Source organism: Anguilla rostrata, chromosome 13 (genome assembly GCF_018555375.3).
Source record: "Anguilla rostrata isolate EN2019 chromosome 13, ASM1855537v3, whole genome shotgun sequence".
Taxonomy (NCBI): domain Eukaryota; kingdom Metazoa; phylum Chordata; class Actinopteri; order Anguilliformes; family Anguillidae; genus Anguilla; species Anguilla rostrata.
Genome location: NC_057945.1, coordinates 23,433,963 through 23,458,393, shown reverse-complemented (window position 1 = coordinate 23,458,393; position 24,431 = coordinate 23,433,963). Strand labels below are relative to the sequence as shown.

The 24,431-nt window shown below is 38.4% G+C and overlaps 1 protein-coding gene across 1 annotated transcript in view; it reads right to left on the bottom strand.

The window, feature by feature from the left end:
- The window catches only part of slc6a11b (solute carrier family 6 member 11b), a 35,996-nt gene extending 13,642 nt beyond the window's left edge, over positions 1-22,354 (bottom strand). The window contains exons 1-7 of the mRNA XM_064304573.1: positions 22,084-22,354; positions 21,474-21,707; positions 17,289-17,423; positions 16,786-16,926; positions 15,976-16,057; positions 13,444-13,576; positions 9,129-9,263 (exon numbers count right to left, since the gene is read on the bottom strand). Of these exons, the coding sequence (XP_064160643.1) occupies positions 9,129-9,263; positions 13,444-13,576; positions 15,976-16,057; positions 16,786-16,926; positions 17,289-17,423; positions 21,474-21,693 (846 nt within the window). The 5' untranslated portion in view covers positions 21,694-21,707; positions 22,084-22,354. The remainder of the gene's footprint in view (positions 1-9,128; positions 9,264-13,443; positions 13,577-15,975; positions 16,058-16,785; positions 16,927-17,288; positions 17,424-21,473; positions 21,708-22,083) is intronic.
- Between the last annotated feature and the right edge of the window lie 2,077 nt (positions 22,355-24,431).

The window sequence follows — 24,431 nt, the reverse complement described above, 5'->3', positions numbered from 1 at the left end:
CTAAAAACCGTAATGGAAATATATTTTTTGTTAACTGGCAGTATGTTTGGTAATAGTGAAAACTGATTTATCTGATTCACATAGGCTACTTCTGTATTTATTGCACTAAAATTACAAGTCAAGTAGAAGTTACTTTTCTTTAGTAGCTGGCTTGTTAGCGAGTAACACTACCCTATCTCCAGGCCAAAAATTCCCAGCCCCCCATTTGTATTCGATAGGAGTGGCAACCTGTGACCTGTCTGAAACCTACCCATGGACTGTAAGTGCCTGCCCATGCAGTCTTTAGTAAAGCAGGTACCTGGAGCATATACAGTAGTTTGGTGCTATATCTCTACACTCCCTGCAGGAAGAGAGCTCATTTTTATTTTTCAAGTGACTCCACAGCAGTCTGGTTCATATAAACCAGCTGTCAAGACCTCATTTCAACAGTGAAGCAGACGACAATGGCACATAAATCATAAATAGGTATCCTAAAAGTAGCGTATAAGTGTTTCAACATTTAATTAGAAATACATGATTTCTACATGTAGTGGGTAAATAGTGAAATAAAATTCTGTGGGAACAAAATATTACATGACACAACATGGTCTAATAAGCGACTCTGACCAATGGTGAACTCATTTTAAAGCAAAGTCTCACGGTAAAACTAACAAAATGGGCCCAGTGAAGTGGTGACAAATTCAAATCCAAAGTTCCTCTTTTAAAAAATGCCCTCACATAACCATTCAGCCACTAATCTTATTTACGGGAAAAACAATTGACAACCGGCAGTATTTGCTTCATCGTGGGGGTTTCCAGGGAAACACTTTTGACCTGACAAACACAAACCTGCTTCCCTCCAAGAGCATTCTTTCTGTGCCGCGGTTCGTTTATGTCCTTTGTGTTTTTACACACGACTAACGCTGATGCGTTCTCTTGGCTCCTGGTGAATCTGGGGGCTTCTGTCCAGGGAATTACTTGTTGATGTTGTGGCTAATTTGGAGGGGTTGTGTTTGGTCTTGTTTGGACTGCAGGATGTGACAATAAGCCCAGCCTGCTCCTCTTGTTTTTGATGTCAGGGTGCATCGTCCCAACGCACCTACTGTGCATCTGCATTTAATTTCCAACACTTCCCATCTGTGTTTCGGGTTTTGGGTAAAGGGTCATGGGCGAGGTCCTGTGACAAACTTTATGCCAACCCAGCATTCCCACAATATGTCTTCAGTGTCGGCCCCATGGTACCTATGCATTGGCACAACTTTATGCTAACCTGGCATTCCCCTACTTTTCTTAGGGTACCAAAAAACCTATTGGGAACTAGTTGTGTTTCAAGTAATTCCTGTTATAATAATTTTTTCCCTATATTTAATCCCATAGTTCTTCTATAACTCAGGCCTGCATTGGTAACTTTTTATCTAATTTGGCATATAGTTGGAATGTTGTCTGTAACCTGCACACCAAAAATGACAACAATGTAGGTGGAGCTATAATAACCACTCTCAGTTAAACCTCCCACCCGGTTTGGTCTAGAGACCTAAAACTTGGTAACCCAGGTGTATTTCCCCATGCTGAAGAACTTTGCACTTGGGACCTATCGTGTCCATCAGAAAAACAATTCAGCCATTTTGAAATTTTTTAAAAAGCTCACATTCTTGCTTTGTTGTGTTCTTTAGTTTGGAACACATGGCACTTGATCGCATGACCGTTTTACATAAGCATTTTACTGCATCTGCAATGCTCTTGATAGAACACAAGTATAAGGTTTGGAACACAGCCATAGACATGGGATTTTGCATCAAAGCTGGAATTGGCAAAGGAGTGTATAGCAAGGATTTTTCTGTGGTGATTTTCTTAAAATGTCATGATCAGTCTGTTGAATGGTCAAATCCGGTAAATGTACTGGTCTCTTTGATATTGTATCGCAACAAATCCATGTTAATGTTGAGCATGTTTATATACAGTAGCTACAGTAGAACTTCACAAATCCGGAACTCAGTATTTTGGAAAGACTGGTAACCTACATAGTAACATCCCAGAAGTTTAATTCTAATTACTCCTTATTAATTCTAAGCACTAATATAACATTTAAGGCACATAAAAACAAAACTCCATCACACTATGCATAGATAAAAATGTAAAATACAATAATAGTTGTACAAAGGAACGTCTTGGCATTATTTTGTAATAATAATAATTATTATATATATCATTTTTGAAAATCCAAACAACCTCTTATGCCCAGGAGTTATGATTATGAGGTCCTAGTGTATATTATATTTTCCAAAATTATATTCCCAAATATATCTTGTTTTAATGAGCAGCTTTTCAGTTCTGAAAAAAATTAAACAGCTAAACAGCTGTAAATTGTTAGTTGAGGAATTTCTAGGTTAAAAAAAACTCATTTGCTGTTGGCAATCTCAGAACCAGTTTACTTCCTTTCTCTTTTGGTTTGCACCAAATACACAGACCTGCAGACTAAACATACCCCCTTATAGTTATGAACTAAATTGGCTTGCCAGCTTAATTCTGTTCATTGGCGATAACATCTATGTTCTTTAAGCTGGTTGTTGTGAAGACACACTGCATGCATCCGGCTGATATAGCAACATTCTGTCTCCAACAGAACTGAGGATGCCTCACAAATGTTTGTGGCAGAAGGGCTGTCCAGCGACCTGATTCTGTTGTCCTTCTTTCCCCTCTGATTTTTTTTCAGGTTTTCACTATTTTCAAACATTTTCGCTATTTCCTCTAATTCGCCTTTGACGACTCCAGCTGGAAACTATAAGTTCTGCCCTGTACACAGCCAGCCAGTGGTGATATTTTATAGTTACAATTGAAAAGCATTTTAGCTGATGAAATTACGTTTCTAAACATGTATAGGTTGTTAGGCTTGCATGAAAGGACAAATATTGTCTCTTCTGCATAAACAAACCATACGTTTTTCAGTATGCACGCAGAAAACATTATGTTTGTGTTTAAAAAAGGGGGTGATACAGAAAGGGGTTAAACACTGAAATAATTATATGCTGACTGGGTATTCTTACAGGTCTCCCCATTTTTCACTGCATTACACATCAACAGAACTGTACATCAATCCAACTTTCTAACAATGTTTTCTCAAAATGTATCCCAGAACTTTCCCATCAGATGTACAGTACCATTATCAATTAGCATTAAAGAAATCCTGTAGTATAGTATATAGAAAGAAAAACATTTCCATATATGTAGCAATGAGGCTACATCCTGGTTCACCATAGACTAGCTTCAGTCAATGACGGTAAACTATTCATATAAGACCAACAAGTCTCACAATGTTGTTTGTGAGCCATGTAAACAATGTTCAGACAATCACTGTGACTGTATATCATCAATCTTAAAGATAGTTTCATAAATTATCCTCATGCAGTATTACATCATTATAAACACAAGCAACTTCCAGGTAAAATTGGCAGTTAGAAATTAATGGCAAAAGTTTAGATTTTTCCGTAACTTGAAACAAGCCTGGTACAAACGGCGCAGAGCCTCGCATGGGGGACGTGATGGAATGACTGGAAACAGAGTGGAGAGGGTGGGTGACACACTGTGGCACACACAGAGGGTAAATAGAGCCTCTATTGTCCTAAGGGTGGCTAATTAAATACTAGTGTCAGAGAATTCCCCCCACTGCCAAACAACAGCTCTGTATGTCCCCCTCTAATGGTACTCTCTACAGTACGGCTCTGTGTGTATCCCTCTGATACTATGCTATACCACACAGCTCTGTACGTCCCCCTCTAATGTTACGCTCAACATTGCAGCTCTGTAATGCCCCCGTAACGTTACGCACAACAGTACAGCTCTGTGTGTATCCCTCTGATACTATGCTATACTATACAGCTCTGTATGTCCACCTCTAATGGTACGATCTACAGTACGGCTCTGTGTGTATCCCTCTGATACTATGCTATACCATGTAGCCCTGTATGCCCCCCTGTAACGTTACAAACAACAGTACAGCTCTGTATGCCCCTGTAACGTTACAAACAACAGTACAGCTCTATATGCCCCTGTAACACTACACACAACAGTACAGCTCTGTGTGTGTCCCTCTGATACTATGCTATGCCACACAGCTCTGTATGTCCGCCTCTAATGGTACGATCTACAGTACAGCTCTCTGTGTATCCCTCTGATACTATGCTATACTATACAGCTCTGTATGTCCCCTTCTAATGGTACATTCTACAGTACAGCTCTGTGTGTATCCCTCTGATACTATGCTATACCACACAGCTCTGTAATGCCCCTCGTAACGTTACGCACAACAGTACAGCTCTGTATGCCTCCATAATGTAAGGCACAACATAAAAGTCATAGCATAAATTCTAGTAAACACTGGGCTAAAAATATGAAAACTATTTTTAAAAATAGGAATGTTTGGCAGTGTACAAAATACATCACTGAAATTACCCCAGGAAATGCTACAGGGCCCCAGTAAATCCCTGCTGAATGTTTCTACCAAACCAAACGTGCAAATCGAATTCCAAAAGACAGAATTGCTTTTGAGCTCATCAACTTCTGCTAATATCTAGTGTGGGATCTGTCTCCACCTGGCTCTTCAATAATTAGGTCTTTTAATTAATGTTTGATGAGACATTGCATAACCTTGATTTCCAGCAAGTACTTGAGGCAAACAAGGACAAAAATCAAACACAATTCTTTAAACTGTGGGACATGCCAAATGTCTGACCAAAAAGTCTGAGGACAATACCACATCCTGGTTGTTTTCATTATTTATCAAGGAATAATGCGATTTTGATTACTCCAATTACACTTCTTATTCAAAAATATATTGTTGAGAACAAGGGATGGTTATTAGGATGATATTCCCACCACAGTCACTGCACATGTAGGACCAGTTGAAGAGAGAAAAAGCCAGATATCAAGTAACATCAACAGATCATCTATGGGAAGTGTTGAGAAAGTGCTGGGATGAAATGGAATATGAGGTGTTGCATAAGCTGCTGGAATCAATGCCAAGCAAAGGGAAGGCAGTAATCAAGGCAAAATGCAGACACACAAAAACAAACAGTCAGAGACATGGGCCAAATGTTAAGCTTACCAAAATCAACTGTTTGGAACATTATTAAGGAGAAAGACAGCACTGGCAGCTCAGTATTCTCAAAGGGCCTGCTAGGCCAAGGAAGACCTCTACAGTTGAGAATATGCCTCACCATAATGAAGAAACCCCCCCCAAATACCTGTGCAACATATCAGAAACACTCTTCATTAGGCAGGCGTGGATGCATAAGTGACTATTGCCTGCAAAAGACCTCACAAATAGAACTACAGATGGTACACTGCAAGATTCAAACCACTAGTTAGACACAAAAACAGGATGGCTAGGATACAGTTTGCAAAGGAGTACCTAAAAGAGCTGCAGAGTTCTGGAAAAAGGTATTGTGAACAGACGAGACTAAGATTGACTTGTATCAGAGTGATGGCAATAGCAAAGTGTGTTGGCCAAAAGGAACTGCCCAAGATCCAAAGCACCCACCCTCAAAGCACCCATCCTTTGTTTATCCATGCTATGCATGGATAAACAAAGAAAAGAGAGCATATTACTCCTGTTTTAGCTACTCATTGCCATTTTATTTTTATATCCTTTTAATTTATTTCATTTTATTATTATTTTCTTTCTTTCCACTTCACTATGTAAAGCACTTTGAGCAGCATCACTATATGAAAGGTACTACACAAATAAATATTATTATTATTATTATTATTATTATTATTATTATTATTATTATTATTATTATTATTAATAATAATAATAATAATAATAATAATAAACCTTGCCATTAGTACAGAGGGAAATCAAGATAAAAATATGTCTTTGTCCCGAACATTATGGAGTATTATGGAGAATGTGTCCCGAACATTATGGAGTATTATGGAGAATGTGTGTATGTGTATGTAAAACAACGCTTGCATTTATTTAACACTCAGAAATTCATCTTCCTTCTTTTTATTTTTCGATCAGCTCTTCACTGACTGCGATAAATGAGAGCAGTCAAGACTTTGGCATGAGTGACCACCGCTAAACTCCGATTGAACTATCTGACAAATCACGGCCCTGTGTTACAAAATGATTTATGTCTATGGCACAATACCAGTTTTATTAGAGCCCCATGCAATAGAAAAGCCTCTTGGAATTACTAAATAGCAGTGAAGGGCTAGACATAGCTCAAATTTTCTTCTTACTTTTGTAAAAATTGAGATATAATTGTATTTAAGATAAGGATAAAGATTCTCTAGAGTGTATACAGTGGCCATAATAATCAGCCAAAGCTAATGTTGCAGCTGCAGCTAAAAGCATAACATACAGGCCCTATGTTAATGTCTTTAAACAACACCAAATTCAGACAATGACACCCCTGAGGTACTGTGAAACTGGCTTCAGACTGTGAATGGGGGAGACTGCTTGGGAGAAGTGTAATCAAAGGGGGTTTACTGACTTTGTTGACTAATCCACACAGGGCTGATATTTGTCTGTGTTGCCATAGCACTATCAAGTATCACCAACCAAACCTATGCATTTCATTAAATATCACTAACTGAAAGACAACCTATTTGCAGACAAATTCACATGCCATGCCATCATTTATCTGAAATGTAAATACAAAATATGTATATGTTTGGAAATGCTCTTATTACAAATGTAGAAGTTTAGCCCTTTTTGACAGTTTATCATAACTGGCAAGCAACTAGGGGGGGACAGAGATATTTTTCCGGGTCGGTGCAAAACAAGTCATTTTCCTTCAAGCAGCTGAATGACTCCAGAACCAAAGATATTCTGCTGGAGCTGTTGCCTAGCAACCTCAGATGTCTGCAGTCAAGAGATAGGGTCAAACCTTCTGTTCTGTAGACTGATCCATCACTCACAATCTGAGGGAAGCTCACAACAGCTTACAAATGTTACATGTCCATGACCATTTTCCGAAATCAAACACCTGGAGTAATTCAGAACTAATATTCCTCTCTTTTTTGCTATTCTTTTGCTTTTTTAACAAGCACTGCACTCCAGAGGACAGATTGTTGAGTATTTAGACTGCTGTATATTAGACACTCTTGTTCTGGATGTTGAGGGTTGGCACCTGCTACATGAAAGACCCTTACTGTTACTGTAAGTTGACCCTCATGTACAGTGCTGTGTATCATTTGTTTTCATCTGTAGCTGCATAATTGCATTACACAACTTACAATACAACAAGAGTAAATCCTTCTGGACAAAATTTTTGTCCCAAAACAAGAAACTGTGATATCTGCAATATGGACATGAGTCTTGCACAATTATAGCAACAGCAGATTAACAATGAAACCCTTCGTGCAAGCCGCCTAGTGGACAGGACCCTGGCATCCTCAGATCGCTCAGCTCAGACATTCAGTGCTATTGAAACCAAACTATGAGTGGAAACAACAAATTCTGTTCTAGCTTTATTAGTAGAAGATACACAACAACTATGCCAAAGATGGAGTTTCTAAGTGCCACCATTGTCGCTTAGGTTGTCCATTTAACAAGCATCCCTTCCTGCAGTCTCATCTGCCACTACACTCCCCAGGCTTGACACACGGGACAACAGTGTCTATCTGGGAGTTCCTAAAAATATTTGTCACCTCCAAAAATTCATATTATGTCATTGTAACTAGTTAAACCCCACAATATCCCAAGGGTATGCCAATATAGCAATGAAATATGTTGCTCACTGGATAGCAAAATTAACAAGAGGAATTTTTGAATTTTTTTTGTGGAATTATGCCATGTTATTCTCCTATCAATATCTGGGACTATAAACGGAATAAATATACACTCTTACCATTGGTTTCACAAAAAAGATGTTAAGATTCAGTGGTCATTTGCTGTCTTGAACCATCCACTTGAGAAATAAATATGCAAATAGAAAGCAGGGGTAGGTATTTACAACAACCATTTGCAAAACATCACTTGCAATTTAGACTGGTCTAACTGTTCTATTTATTCTGGTTTGATTGATATCTATTCTGTCCAATAGAGGAAAGTATAAGCTTTCCAAATGTGTATTGTGTCTCATTTTAAATGATTTTAGAAGGACCCACATGCAATAACTTGAGCCGTTACTTCATCACAGCATTATGCAGTAAACCATAACATTACACAGTAATATACAAGTACTCGTTGCGACTTAATTGTTTTTTTCCTTCAGTTTTTGGCAGATTTTACTCATTTTGCCAACTCATTTGCATGGCTAAAGCAAATTCTCTGGAGAGTGGATTACAAGAGGCGGAAGCATGAAGTCTAGCTAGGACACATACAAAGTCGTACATATTACTGCTTGTAACATTTCAAATGGCTGGCTGCATAGCTACCTGTACTCACTGGTGTACATGTTTCCTGTTGCTTCAATGTTTTATAGTATCAAATGGACGTCTGTCTGTCATTAACAGTTGTGTGGAGGGGAATATAAGGCACTCTCTGCTTTAAGAGGATATGTATTCTCAGAATCCAATACGTAAATATCATATCACATACAATTGTTAGAATTATACTTATTTATACTGCAATAAAACGTATATGACAAAACTCATTTTGCCAGTAAACCCTATTGGAATGGACATTTGCAACATAATGTAACATTTTGTATGCAGATACAGTATTTTTGTATCTGAGGTTTTGTCACATGACATTTGTCACATGATGTTTCATGAAACATCATGTGACAAATTATGAATATGTGGCTGTCTGTTTAATTCGCTGGGAACAAAGGAAGTCAAATGGATATCTAATGAATTAGTTTTAATCCAAAATCCATTGCATGGCATAAAGCATAGCAAGAGTGGCTTTACGTGATATTTACACACAACATATTAATAAGAAATTTTAAATAAAATAAAAATTTGTACCCCACAGACAGATGCTCTAACACATATTACACCAAGTAATGTGAAGGCAACTCTGGCAGATAAATAATAGAAATAGAAAAAGAGATTTCAGGCACTCTGCTTTCAACATATTATTATTTTATATTTTGCGGCTTGCGAAAAAAGGTTGTAAAAATAGGATTGGATGCAAAGCTAGCGAATGCTCAGGAGAAAACAGGATATGGAACATGTACGGAACCATGCATTCCTACCTGAGGGTCAGACAGCCGGGATATGTCGGGGTACAGGTAGAACTTAATCCCATCTGCCGCTCCTGGTAAAGTGACCCCTCGAATCAGCAAAACCAGCAGCATGACATAGGGAAAGGTTGCAGTCACATACACAACCTGTGGACAAATTATAAGAGCAATGGATGTTCTTAGGTGTATTATCATAAAACAAGTCAAAGGACAGCTCATGTTGACAGATAATTGGTTATTGTGTCCATTCTCTGTCCCTGGCCCATGAAGTTACTGTAGATGTCTGTATTAGACTTCAGTGATTTTATGTGCCTAACTAGGGCATAAACCATGAGAGCAGAACCATATGCATGACTGAAATCAAATGTGACAGTGCTCCACAGCAGACATATTCATTAGTTAAAGCACATGTGATGGCTAATTTTCTACATTCCATCGCAATCAAGTTTATATATATATATATATATAAATATATATATATATATATACACACACACAGTGTGCTCTGTGTACCTTTCATCATTCATCTATGTAAATCATAAATTAGCAGAATATAAAGCACATAAATCATGCATTGCAGTTGAACTTGAAGCTTGGTCAGGCAGCATAGAGGACCAGAGGGTGAAGACTGCAGCTTATTAATTTGCCAAACATGGAAACACAAAGGTGGGTCCCCCAGGTATAAATGTACTTTATTTAATTATGAGTCGGTGGCCCCAGTGTGTGAGTCTGTGAAGGGAGATGGGGGGATGCTCGGGGAGCCGTGCAGGGAAGGGGTTAAGGATGCCGTGTGGCGGTGCCAAGCGAGCAGGTTCTTTTCTGAAAAGCCTAATTGAGAGCAGATTGAAAGGCTAATTCTCTGGAGGAAGGAAGAGGCTAAGCTCTGAGCCAGAGGTTTGGAAGGAAAAAGCACCCAGCAGCATGTCTCCTTGCTACATAAACACAAAAAAGGCAATAAAATTAAATAAAATAGTGTGCGGGCCTCTGCAAGAGATACAACTTATCAACCTGAATTTTGCAAGTCAGAATCATTACCATGCCTTCAATGAGCAGGGTGGATACCCTCTGCCTGTGCAGAAGGAGGTGGTTTCTCTTGCACAGAGATCAAAAGTCTCTGTGGACACAGAGCTGCAGCACAACCTTTAAGAGTCAGCCCTGAGGACAGCTACGGGTGGCCAAGGGTCTAACAGGTGCTTCCTTTCCAACCAGGTTTATCTGAGTGATTCTACCTTCACGGTCATTTTTGAGGCTTTTTAATGGTTCTCAGGAAATTTGTTAAACATATTCTTGTGGCTCTTCTACAGACAATTCCATGTGCTCCACCTCCCTCCCAAAAGAGGCACTAGGACCCTCTTTCCCTGGCAGTCAGTCAGGAGCATGTGAGGACAAGACGGGTCTTAAACACAAAAGCCTCCTCCTCAGTTTTCCACTAGAAGAAGCCTAACAGAGCACTGTTGGCAGTGTGGGAAAACTAGCTGCATACCACCCACCAATTACTGAAGCCCTTCAGGTGACCTGTTTCACTGTTATACTGTAAAGCGCATCTTAGGGCACTGATTACATTGATGGTCTGTTTTGTTTCTAAAGAACTGCTTTGTATCCATTGCTGTTGTAGAGACAAAATGGAACAAACAGGCAGTGTAAGAGAGAGACCAATCTATATGCCTGTCTCTATGACACTACAAAATGACACTACAAATTATGACTATGTTTCTGTTAAAAAATTTCTCAAAATGATATGCAGCGTTTAGCATTTTTTTCCACTACGTTTGAATGAAGCCAGAATTACTGACTTGTGACCATGGTTTCTTAAGAACTAAAGCCAAAAAATCAGAGGGGAAGAAAATAATTAAGGGAATAATGAGACCGCCATCAACGTGAGGGCAACTTCCAAAACAAGCACAAAACCGTCCAGACCCACGGCGCAACTCACTTCCGCAGACACATTTTAGCTGGCACCACCTGCACTTGCGTCCAACTAAACGTCCATGAGTGAGTGAGTGACCACAATTTGCCACAGATAGCCCATGGCGGCAGTCCTGCCTGCGCGCCATGGGAAAAACAATATTCAGTTATCCTTATCCATCCTACAGTGTGAACATGGGAAAGCTCCCACAGTGGCCAACTCACAACATCTTTAATTAGACTGATTAGATGATTACACATCCAAAGCTCATCCTTGTCAAATCACAGACACACCAAATATAAGCCAACTTCTTGGCTAAATACATGGTTTTAAAACAAACCGGCCTGCATTTCCTCTGTCCCAGTTCACAAGGCTCTGTTTATATCAGACCCCCATCTTCACACTGAGTATAAGCCTAGAAAATTTACAGATCAAACATGCTGCCATAAATCTGGAGCTGGCTATGTGAGAATTGCTCTCAAACGAGAACACAAAAGCCTGTGGCAAACAGCTTAGTGATGGCCTTGAATGCTCAGATCTGTATGGGGGTACGGGGGGGGGAGAGGAAGAAAGAGGCTCACTAGCCGCTGTAATTCCTCACGGAGGGGAGAGCTGGGCGAGGGAACTCAGCATGCTTCTCATGAACGTTCTACTTTTCTCCAGTGAATACAGAAATCAATCTTGGCCTGGCCGCTAAAGCCTGGCCATGAAGGAGCATTCTTCCCTATTACTTCATGCCCAAACAAAAGCCACTTCAGGAGATATAGGCATGGCTGCCTAGCTCCTTTTCCAGGTCCTGTACAATGTGAACCCATTTATTTTTCCCTCACACATCTCTTTCCCCTTTCTTTCCTGGTTCTTTATGCCTCATTGAATCTGTTAGACTTTTTTAAAAAGGCTGCAAAAGAAAAGCTTCCAGCGGGAAATCTACTGACTGAGTTTTAGCTGTTGGCAGTAGCACCAGGGCCCTCAGAATGCAGGGGATGCTGGGTATAAGGTAGAGGAAGGGCCACAGTTCCTCTTTGTCTGCACTGCATTGGGATAATACATTACTTTAAGAGTGTTTTGTCTTGGTCGGGTTGTAAAAGTTTTTTTTTTTTTTTCTTCAGTGTAAGGCTTTTTACAACAATTGTTTAAGTTTATCTTAGTTGATCCATTTGTTGTTGTTCTATCTATCCAATATCTACACATCTATTTATCTATCTACCTGCTTACAACTTCAAATAAAGTTTTTTTTAAAAATGAAGGCATAACTTGCCATCAAGTTGAGTTATTTGTAAATATTCTTTTCAGTACTCCCAAAAGTTTTTTAAATTTGTATTTTATATTCATGTACGAAAATGCTAAATCAAAGGCTAAACTTTAATGTGTGATCGCAGCATGCTGATTTTAAGATCTTCAGTGTATTTTTAGGGAATTTACATGGAAAAATTTTCATATACTGCTTGTGTCATCCAAACATGCTATAAAATGTATACAAAATATGTGAATTTTTGTCTGTTAGTTTTGTCTCACAGTTTTTCAAAGAAAAGGTATTAAACCATTCAGAAATATTATGAGGATAATTCTCAGCATGGCCCACATACTGCATAATCATGTATAATCTTTATACAATTTAGTTTACTGTTTTGATATCATATACCTTTACAGGTACTGTAGTGAGACTTCAAAAAAACTGTTTACAACTGTGGGTCAGAGTGAACCGGAAGAAGAGAGATTTATTCAGTCAAGTGTCAATTTTCACACAGGAGGTAGGCAGACACTCTGCAATACTCTATTCAGAGGCACTGCAGGCAGCAATTGATGGTGTCTTTAATTGCTGACACTTTGTAATAGATTCGTTTTTTTTAATTCATTCTCACGTCTGCCAGGAGAATAGGACAAAGCATTCTGGGAAGACGTACGCCCATTAAGTCTTCTCAGTGAGAAATATAGTGTAAACTCAGGAAGCTTTGCTTCATGTATCTCAGATTTAGCAAAATAAATCTGAGATACATTCAATTGTTATTTTTGCAACTTTAATTGTTACTCTGTAAACCCAACTTCCAATTGTTCCAAAGCTCAGAATTATTCACAATACAGGCAACCACTGGAGTGTCTGCATATATGTTTTCTCCAATACTTCATTAGTTGTCAGCTAAAAGCAGCAAGATATGGCCACTATTTCCTTCTCACCCCATTTCAAAAATCATCCATACAATTTTCATTGCAAAGCTGCATTACAGGCATGACTATCCAAAATCAGAATTTGTTGAATTGAAGGTCACATACTCCTGTTTCTTGACGCAGATACTCCATGTTTAGTGCTACTTCCTTTCAACATGGATTCAACAGTGATCTTGTTTTTTCTCACTCCACATAAAAGAACCAATGTGATATTTTAATATATATATGTGTATTGTGTTTTTTTGTCTTTTTTACCTTTCCTGTGGATTTGGGTCCTTTCCATATGCAGAAATAGCATATGAACCATGCCAGGAGCAGACACAGAGCTAGTTCCCATCTTAAATTCCCAATGTGTTCGATTCCACTTGATATGCCCAGGACGCGTCGCCTGTCGATGGAAACAAGGTTCAATGATGGATCAAAGTACTCTACAAATTCAGCCATACAGGTGATAGATAGAAGTGTCCTATTGATAAGCTAAGTCATTAAATTGCATATTATGAGACATTTAGCAGAACTGTAGACCCATTAAACGTGGCTCCTCATGCAGCTCTGAAATTTGGATCATGCATTGGATTCGTGAAGATTGTTTTGTTGTTTGTGTTCATGCACATCTGTTCATCTCTTTTACATAAACTATAAAAGACTTCTATAAGACTTGTTACGGGTTTCCAAATATGAGATGCAAATATTACAACCAGTTCAGTGGTTCTGATCAATGTCTCTCAGCTAGCTGTCCTGGAAATGACCAGTTACATAAAAAAGGAATGAGAAGCATTTCTTGATGGCCTTGCTGCACAGTTGAACCAAATCTTTTTGTTCTGAAACCTTCACTCAACCATAGACAAGCCAAATGACCACATATAAACCACAACCTTCACAGAACATACTAGGATGATGATCAGCTAGACAGGAGGTTCACTTTTCCCCTGATGCATTGGCCTCTCCCAGAATGAGACCATGCAGCAGCCCGTAGGATGAGGTGAAAACCCACAATGTGCGAGCCAACAATGGCATCCGATTGGAACCCCATTGATCATTTTTGACATGTTCTTGGAAGATGTGCATGGTCCTGGCAATTCACCCTTAAAACAGTCCTGTTTCCTTTCACTGCCTTGACAAGAGTGGGGCATCAACTAATATCAGTCGCAGAACTAAAGGCCAGCCTGGTCACTGCTCAGCCTGGGTCACTCCACATTGACCCGTACCAGTACATACTCCCCTTGGGTGTAATATCACTTGAGGAGGAAGAATTAAGAAAATAATTTGTTCCTGTTACAATGCTGGGAAATATGGTATAATGAGTTTCTTTCTGATTCTGCAGGTTCAAACTCAAGATTGGACGCTTTTGTTGCATCCTTCTAGGAAACCAACCAAATAAGTATTTAAAGGGAGCTGCCACTGGGGGAGGGGGGCCTTGACCTAAAACGGCAAGAGTGATAAATTATGAATATCTATCATTTGGTTCCTATTTAAAATTTCTTACATTTTTAAAATTTGCATTTAAAAAGGCTTTTGCTTACAAATCGAGCAATTCGATATGGCACTGCTGGCTCAATGTCTCACTTTTTAAATTTTCTCAATATCCTGGAGTGTGGTTTTAACAGTCACTGATCTTATATGAAACCATTGCATTTTGTTGAAAACATATACATTAATTCTGATCTACAACCATAAAACCCCATACCCCTGGATACCAGGAACATTTAGTACCCCCTTCAGGAAGGTTGAGCCAGCAATCCCATACTGAATTGTTCTGTTGTGATTTTATAAGAGAATAACAAAACGTAAACCATTTTGAAACAGCAACCCTATGAGAGATCTTCTTAATTTCTCAGTGGTTGTACCTTGTGCTAAGGTGTATGCCCAGCAATCCATTAGTAACTTAACAAAATATCTGGCATCAGACCATAAAAAAACTTTTTTTTTTTTTTTTGGAAATGTCTAGACAGCCGCAGTTATGACCCTTGCCTGCCACTGGCAGCTGTACAAAAAATATGCAAGAAAGAAATAGCCTGAGAGCCAAATTTGTGTCCATACCACCTCTAGCTGTGCAAGTGCCCTTTTGATTCTTGTTGACAAGAGAGTTGCAAAAGAAATGACAAATTATTATAATCTAGGTTAAACATTCACTGTTCCACACTTACATTGCGCCAAAAGTCTTTCTGGCAAGCTACCTTGCGGCCATTCTGCGTTATTCATTCAGCATTTCTCATAAAATCTTGAAAAACCAGCAATGAAAACACTCCTGATAACACACTCTTATCCACAGGGGCTAATCTGAAATATAAAAATCTCTTCCTGATTTGTTATCATTGATGAATCTATGTACATCCCAGCACACTGGCATACTTGTTGGCATTCCATCAATAGCATCAGCTGTTCCAAGCTCCCAGCAGCAGATAATGGTTGTTAAAGGACAAGTATCCACATGGGGAAAGCTTCCTCATTACTGGTTCTGCAAAGCAAGCTGTACACACACACACACACACGTCCCCTGGTGTCCATTTGATGAAAGAATAATGGAGAAATAACATGGCTGTTTCAGCAAACAAAGCCAGTGTTATCTGTAGCCTGTGTCTGTAAGGCATGAGAAAGAGTGTCCTCAGACACACTGTCCAGAGGTGTAATTAACAAGCAGATGTGTCAGCAGACAGACACACCTGTGAACACACAAATGGGAAACATACACTGTGCAATGTCATGACCTCTTATGAGAGCATATACATCTGTGAAAACAAATATTTGCTAAGCTTCTTATGAAGCAATGGAAACAGGAATACTCACTCCCAAAACTCTATGACTGGCGAAGTGGCATTGGGGTGGCTGACATTGGTTCCATTCACTACGTGAAATTCCATACAGCTCTCTAGAAGAAAAGGCATTATAAATAATTTTAACTCTGAAGGGAACAATGCAGGTCTTATAAAGAAAAGTATTTGGATTATCATGACCTCAGTTCCATATCTTACCAAATCTACATAGCCAAACATAATGTATGTATGAAGATCAGCTAAAATAACATAGACAAAATTCTACTGTGTATTGCTGACATTCTGAATTTAAGAAAAGACTTGTCTTTTAATTGCATAAAAAGAAACATGCTTGTTTTACAGGGGTCCCATTGTTTCTGAGCCAATGACTAAATGAGCAAATACAAGAACTGTAATCTCTCCCATATTAACATATGTTCAAATGTAGGATGTAAATGTTTTATATGCCAAAACAATGACATGTGCACTGTAACTGGTGCAGGCAACACAACTGGCCTAATTTGGCTGGTATAATATCAATGGAAATTATATACCAGTAAGCAGTAAGTTATTTTTGTCATGTATACTTGGAAGTTTGGGAACCAGTATCCAACTGTATTCAGAAAATTACATCATGTGCATGTACATTTACATTTAGGCATTTAGCAGTTGCTCTCATGCAGACCAACTTGCATAAGTGCATTAATATCAATTTGGGCAAAGTACACTGCTGATGCTAAGTAATCAGGATTACAACCAATAGTAGTAGTTAATGTATGATCTTACAACATAAGAGTAGGTAGAAATAAGGTAGCATTATGGTTACCAACTGATTAATATTTACCTGTATTCCAATAATGTCCACATGAAGCCCAAGGGAGATCCGTTGTGAAGCAATTGAATAGGTAAAAGATAGCCCAAGCCAAAATGATGACATAATATACATTTAAATGGGCTTCGATGACTTGGGTAGCATACCCAATACCTATACAAGAGACAGAAAATGCAGTTGTATCAAAATGAAATCCATACAGTGGTGTGAACAATACAGTATACTGTATGCCCTGAGTTATTGCTTATAAAACTGGCACAAGGAAGGGGACCTGAAGTTGTGTTTGACTGTCATGCAGTCTACATGTTTTCATTCTGTTGTAGAAATTGAGTTGTTCATTTTATTTTTAATAAACTACATTATTTAATGTAAAATAAGGAAGCTAGAGCTTCACTCTAAACTAACCTTTTTGATGGTGACACCGTCTACATCCAATACAATGCGTTGCATTTTGATTGAAATATCATAAATATCACACCAAAAATATTTTTGAAATATCAGGCATAAATAATTACCCTCAAAAAGTGGGCACACTTTTCGCCAACAGGTAATCCCCCCTTCACTGGTAAATTGGCCCAGAGCTGTCTCCAGGAAGAACACTGGTATTCCACAGCAAATGAAGAATATCACATATGGCACCAGGAAAGCACCTGAAAAACATTTATATGCATAAAAAGGCAATTCGTCATACTCTAAACTGTGTCCCTTGGATATAATTGTGTTTAAAACCTCTACAGAGAGGCAAAAATAAAATATTCTTGATTACAAGAATAGGCCCTGTCATGTTTACTGCTTAAACCAGCGGTTCTCAAACCATGGTTCAAGAGAGCCTCCCTGTTAGTTGGAAAAGTTATGATTTTAATGCACAGACAGCTGGTTTGCTGATACATTGACATATGCACAAAATCCATGGATAATAGAATTTCTTCTTTCTTTTTTCTGAAAGGTTTGTGCATATTGTGAATTAAAAACATGCTTGTTTTTAAATGAAATACTCATCTACTCCACAGAATTCTTCATACTATATATAGTCAGTGGCCTGTGGGAAACAGCTTGGCAAACATGAGTCTAAAGAGGAACCAGCGTTTTGTCAAGCCTGGTTTTGAGCATCCTAAGGATTTCTTATTCATAAATTCTGGTAGGCTATGCATTGATTACAATATGAACTCAAAAGGATCTTCAACTAAGTCTGTTTAACCTAAAGGCTTCACTAGAGTAAAGTTATTTTTCCTAAGATTTACATGTCTGTATTTTGGTTACTGTTTCTTCCGTGTACCTGTGACAAAGTTTCCTGGTGAGCAGGCATTTTTCTATTTAAGTTATGCAATAATAATTTTGTGTACATGTGTGTGCATTTGTATGTATGTATTTGTGTGTATTGAGAAGGGGGGGGCAATATATATTACATTGAGAGGATAGATATTCTTTCAGGTATGCACAGGGCTCTGTTTCACATAGGTTGCTTTAAAAAAAACCATGCGTATCTTATCAAATTATCTCATGAATCAAATTCAAGCTTACTCCATTTCATGAACGTGAATTACAATTTGATGACTTAATCTAAGATTTAATTATCTCAGATAACTGTGTGCACGCACTCTTCTATAAAGGGGAGTTGCACGCCAAAAGCAGGATTACACTCCTTATATAGACACAAAGGGAGGTGACGCTGCCCTTTGCGGGGTCACATGACACCCCAAAATGGACAAAATCAATATTTTGGACAAACTCTCAAACTGTAACTAGCAAATCAAACATAGCCAGAGTGGCCAAAATGAGGAAGGATGCCTGGAAGATAATTGCAGACAAATGAAACACATAAGAAGTATTTTATTCAAAATATTTTTTGATGTCAAAACACTGACACATTAAATTATATTATTTTCATGACCTCCCAACGCAAGTAACGGCATCTACAAAAGGGGCTGGCTGCAGGTCAACGACAAATATGAAAATATATTGCAATTGCAATTTTACATTTTCAACTAGGTAATGTACAAATTAGTTTAAATTTATTTATTAGTGATTATGTAAATGTTAGAATTGTGAAACGATCTCGCAAACTATATCACATTTACCTGTGACTGCATAGATACATTCCTTAATAGTATTCACCCTTGCATGGCCAGGAAACATGAACACACTGATATGCCTTTAGAATGCAGGGTACACGTTTCTGTGTTTGGCATACGGTGGCTTTACTTGCAGTAGATCTATATTTTCATTTATGTGGCTTTAATGATAGTTCACATTCATTCATTCATTCATTAATTCATTAATTCATCCATCCATCCATTCATTCATTTGCCTCTGTCTTGTTTTAATTTCCTCATTTTGCTACTGTTTATTGTGTAACCTTGTATCCTGTTTGTTAGTTTTATTTTGCTTTTATTCTTGTCCTCAATTGTGAAAGACCTTGTATAGCATTTTTTTGAAACAAATTAACTCATAAAGGTATTATATTTTCAGCATCGCCAGCAGCATATTGAAATGTGCACGTGCGAGGAAGCGTCCAATACAGTATCTGAATCATTGTTGGGGCTCGCTCAAAGTTGGCAATGTGAACTCCTATTAATTGCTGAAGTTAAACAATTCTGTCATGACTTTCAGTAGAGCGCATAAAGATAATCATCCAAGGGCCGGCCTAAAGGATCTTGTCGGTCCCTAAAAACACGTTCCCTTCTAAATTCTCTTCTTATAATGATAGCTTGTTTATCGACAAGAACCTTTTACAATCTGTGCGTTAATTTCTACTGTTGCTGTGTGTGTGATTCCACATTGTGGCTTATAGGTTATGTCCGTGTTATCCGACTAACTTGCTAACTAGGTTTGGGTTTAAGACTGTTGCCCTGGTAACAAATGTTGGCTGAATTGCGAACTCGCTTCATGAAACTGAAAATCCTGAGTTTATCCCAAAATGTCAACAAACTAATTGGGTTAACATAACAGGGCCCAGATCGGTTTTATCAATGTAGACATTATCTATAGCAAAATATCTGGCCAGCTGAGGCATGGGGTTATTATGCTGTTTTCTACTGTTGCAAGATAAAGTTCATCAACAGAGGAAAAGTCATTATTCTCTCACAGCAAAGCCCAAATGGAACATACCAAGCTTGACAAGTGAATCTTTGCAATGTATATAGAAAGGCATTAGTTTTAGTCATTAATTTTAGCTTTGATGCATTTCCATAATTTCATCACCTTCCCTGTCCTTGAAGCAGCTGTGGCATTAATTTTAGATGCATAAACCCATAAAAATAACCCTCAAAGATCTTAGTGCCAGCATAGATTCACCAAATTCTAAGTAGAAGTTTATCTTTGTTTATGCTAGAATGTCACTTTGTCTTGCACGCAAAACATCAACCAAGCAAAATATTAACCAAGGCAAGTGCATCCATTTTGTACAAATAAGCAGTTATCTTGTGATTTGTGCAAGCCTCATGTAATGTGGTCAGAAATTTTTAGTTAATGATTTAAACCTGAGAATGGTTCAGGGTTTTTCTATTTGCCAAAGTTCAGGGGCAAGCTGTTTCCATTTCTCTGAATTTGCATTTCATTTTCTATTTCTGTAAAGCATTGACTGAAGTAAAATGTTCAAAATTTTGTTTAATTAATGATGACTTTCATCTTCTATAAAATTTGGAATCAATATTCTAGATTTGCATAGATTCATGTTGATTGAAAGCTAGAAAGCACCTTATACCATACAGGAAATTATTATATTTTATGTTGCTTTAATTCTTCATGCTTCCAAATAGAAGAAAAAAAACATCTTCAGGATGGTCTATAGACATCTGCAGTACTTTACTCTTGTAACTCTCATCACCTGGCTGGCTCAAAGAGGTATGAATGGATTCATTCTGGTCTGTGACTCTCTATTCTCTTTGGAATACACAAACAAATGGAACCAGGCAATGTTTAAGGCGCCCTTAATGAAAATCCGCAATTGTTGTCTGAGGGTGCAGTTAATAGTTAAAAAGACAATTAATCCAACAGGCTTAAATGTTAATGATGTCAAAGTGAATGAGTCCACATTCATTAAGAAACTGAGAGCATGTGTTAAGGCAAAGCCTCCAGGCCCCTGGGGCTCAGCCCGATGTCTCTAAGTGAGAGGTGTGGACATGAATTATGATCACGAGGTAACAGAAACAGAAACACGACTAACTTTCAGACGTTTGAATTGTCTATATATTTTTTTGTTTTGGTTATCTCCTGCATAAATGCAAGACAAGGTTGTGCACCTTTATACATAACTGAAAAAGTAATACACAACATACAAATACAGTTTCATCAGTAAACGGAATTAGGGTACCAGACGAAAACACTGAGCAGAAAATACAACCATGTGATATTTCTATCTTCTGCATTACATAATCCAGAAATGCATTATTAATGACACTCTGGAAGAGCACTGCAAAAGGACCTATGAAAAAGATAGTAGGTGTTAGATGTAGAACACTTATTTGGTATCAGTAATCTGCTGTGTTCTCTTGACATGTAGACCCTGTAGAACTTTACGTACCTCCGCATGCCAGCGCAACTGCACGTGCACAGTATTCTTAGTGGTTATTATTTTGTTCCATTTCTCAACACATGAATAAGGATATATATTAATGCAAAGAAACAAAATGCTTCAAATAAGCAATTAAAACACAAAAATTCGACGACGGTCCCTTAAATAAACTGTTGCCAATTCTTACCCCCTCCGTTCTTATAGCAAAGATAAGGAAATCTCCACACGTTGCCAAGTCCTATGATTTCTCCAGCGACGGACAGCACGTACTCAATCTTATTGTTCCAGTGTCCTCTCTCGTTCACTTTTCTGTCATTGCTACGCACGAGATTGGTGTTTGAAGCCTCGGGGTCCATAGCATCGTCCGGTTTTCCATTAATTATTGGGATAGTCTTTTCGGCTGTCATGACGTTGTAACAGCCTGAAAACGAAACAAACAGGTTACATTTTTGTCTTCATGTCATCCGACTAATTGCGTTGTTCTACACGAAGCAATCTGAAAATTAATATATCCGGTCAACTAGGTAGGCTACTTCTTTCTCCGAAATATGACATGTAGTATGTAATGACAGATACGCTTTTCTGTCGCACTGAAAAACTCAATGTTCTTTACTTAACTGTCCTAAGGCAACAGCTGATGAGTTTTTGATGTAGAGGTTTAATCGTGTGCCAAGAGTGATAGCCAAACAGACAAGGCGATTCACCTCTGATCAAATCAACATTAATTCATCATTAAGACTCCCCAACAGTGGATGAATGCTTAACTTGACAAGATGAAGATGTAGTAGGCTACTCACCGATATAGGTTGTACAGTAAACGTTCTTGGCTCACGCGATGATCACCCGCAATTGTCTTAACTAGACAGTGGATGGTTAAGAGATGCCTGACCCAAAGAGAGAGAAGAGAGAGAGAGAGCTAGAGTGCGAGGGGAGAGAGAGAGAGAGAGAGAGAGAGAGAGAGAGAGAGAGAGATTGGGTTTCGTTGTTTTGTTTTTCCTCCCTATTTAACGGAATATGCCAGTTAGCAACAGTGATGCTATCAGGTGCCCAGGACGATGGACAACTTGTAACTGCTCTGCTTCAGTGTCAGATTTGGTCGCAAACGCCTCTCGTTGGAACAGAGCCATGTGGTCACAACACTCGCTTCTACCAGCTCACCAATGTATTATACACACAACAGAGAGGAAAGGAGCATTCCAATGAAGGCAACAATGTCAGCGGAACATGCACGTTGAGATGCAGGTGAAGGATTTTTCTGGTTAGCGGTACATACGCCTGACAGCCTGAACTAAACTGTTTCAGTATTTTAGTTTGTGAAAATGCAAATTTCCCGGTAAAATCAGGTGCCCTTCACTTTTAGAAAGTACAATGTGGTACCCTTTCACTGAAATTTAAAACAGGCTATTAATATTCACTGCATCATATGCCCTCGATAATTAGCTACTGTGCCAAAATAATCAAATTTTTGAAAGCTTAAAATAATTTAAAAAGTCGAGTATTTTATTGATATCTTTCCTATTGTACATGGATATGGAGTAATATGCACTTTTTTCTGGAATCAAAACAAACGGTTGTTTTGAAATGAATGCAACTCAGATGTGCATGGCACTTAAGCCCTAAATATTACTTTTAAATGTGCCGCGAATCAACATGCTGGACCACTAGCTAATAAAGTACGGTAGTCTAACAGCAGAACGCAAGCCGGTGAGGCTCGCGTGATTCATGGAATAGTGCCACTAGTTTTTTCCCACCCCCCTTATTTACACTGTACCCAAAGTGTCTTATTTTGTGTTTTTGTACAAGAATATTTGAAAATGAATTATTTTCCCTCATTAGTAATGCATTCCCCTTCCCTCTTTTTCTTTTTTTTTTGTCTGCTGTGTTGGTTACTCACAAACACACTAAAATGACTTGTTTTATACAGCTATTCAACCATGTTTTCCTAATGAGGCTTTATGAGACTCTTATATTTGTTCACACTTGATTACTTAGTTTCTTAGGGGGGTAAAATGGGGGTGCACGGCAGGAAGGTGAACACAGCCAACTAGCCCCAGTTCCCAGTTCCCAGCATTATCTGCAGTTCGGAAAAGAGTGACCCACTCTGAAAACAGTCTTCACGTAAGGGTCAGTTGTCATTTGACATGCAGTTGAAGTTTAAAGAAGTACTCTGCATGAAAAACATGGCCACCAAAGATGTTGGCTGATTCAATAAGCTAAGCAATTACATCAATAAAATAAAGCTGGTGTGCACATTTATGGGCTTTTATTTATTTATTTACTTACTTACACTATTAATAAACTGAAGGTATATATATATATATATATATATATATATATATATATATACACACTCACCGACCACTTTATTAGGTACACCTGTTCAACTGCTCGTTAATGCAAATATCTAATCAGCCAATCACGTGGCAGCAACTCAATGCATTTAGGCATGTAGACATGGTCAAGACGATCTGCTGAAGTTCAAACCAAGCATCAGAATGAAGAAGAAAGGTGACTTAAGTGACTTTGAACGTGGCATGGCTGTTGGTGCCAGATGGGCTGGTTTGAGTATTTCAGAAACTGCTGATCTACTGTGATTTTCACGCACAACCATCTCTAGGGTTTACAGAGAATGGTCCGAAAAAGAGAAAATATCCAGTGAGCGGCAGTTCGCTGGGCGAAAATGCCTTGTTTATGGCAGAGGTCAGGGGAGAATGGCCAGACTGGTTTGAGCTGATAGAAAGGCAACAGTAACTCAAATAACCACTTGTTACAACTGAGGTATGCAGAAGAGCATCTCTGAACGCGCAACACGTCGAGCCTTAAAACAGTTCTGAAGGCAAAGATGAAAGAATACTGCAATATTTTCATGACAGTTAGCAATATAAAAGAACATAAGATAACATAACAACTGAAAAAGCCAGGCTGTTCATCACATCGGTAGACTTGGCATTGAGCTTGCACAATATTATACAGATGATACAAGAACCACTGTAATTATTGAAAATCATGGATGCCCAGTATGTCAGAACAGATGCCATCTCTTATCCATAGGACACTCTATTTGCCACCCTCCCCTTACAAAAAAAATTGCATGTGAAATTTGCCTTTTCACATGTGAAAATCACTATATCACATGTGAATTTAA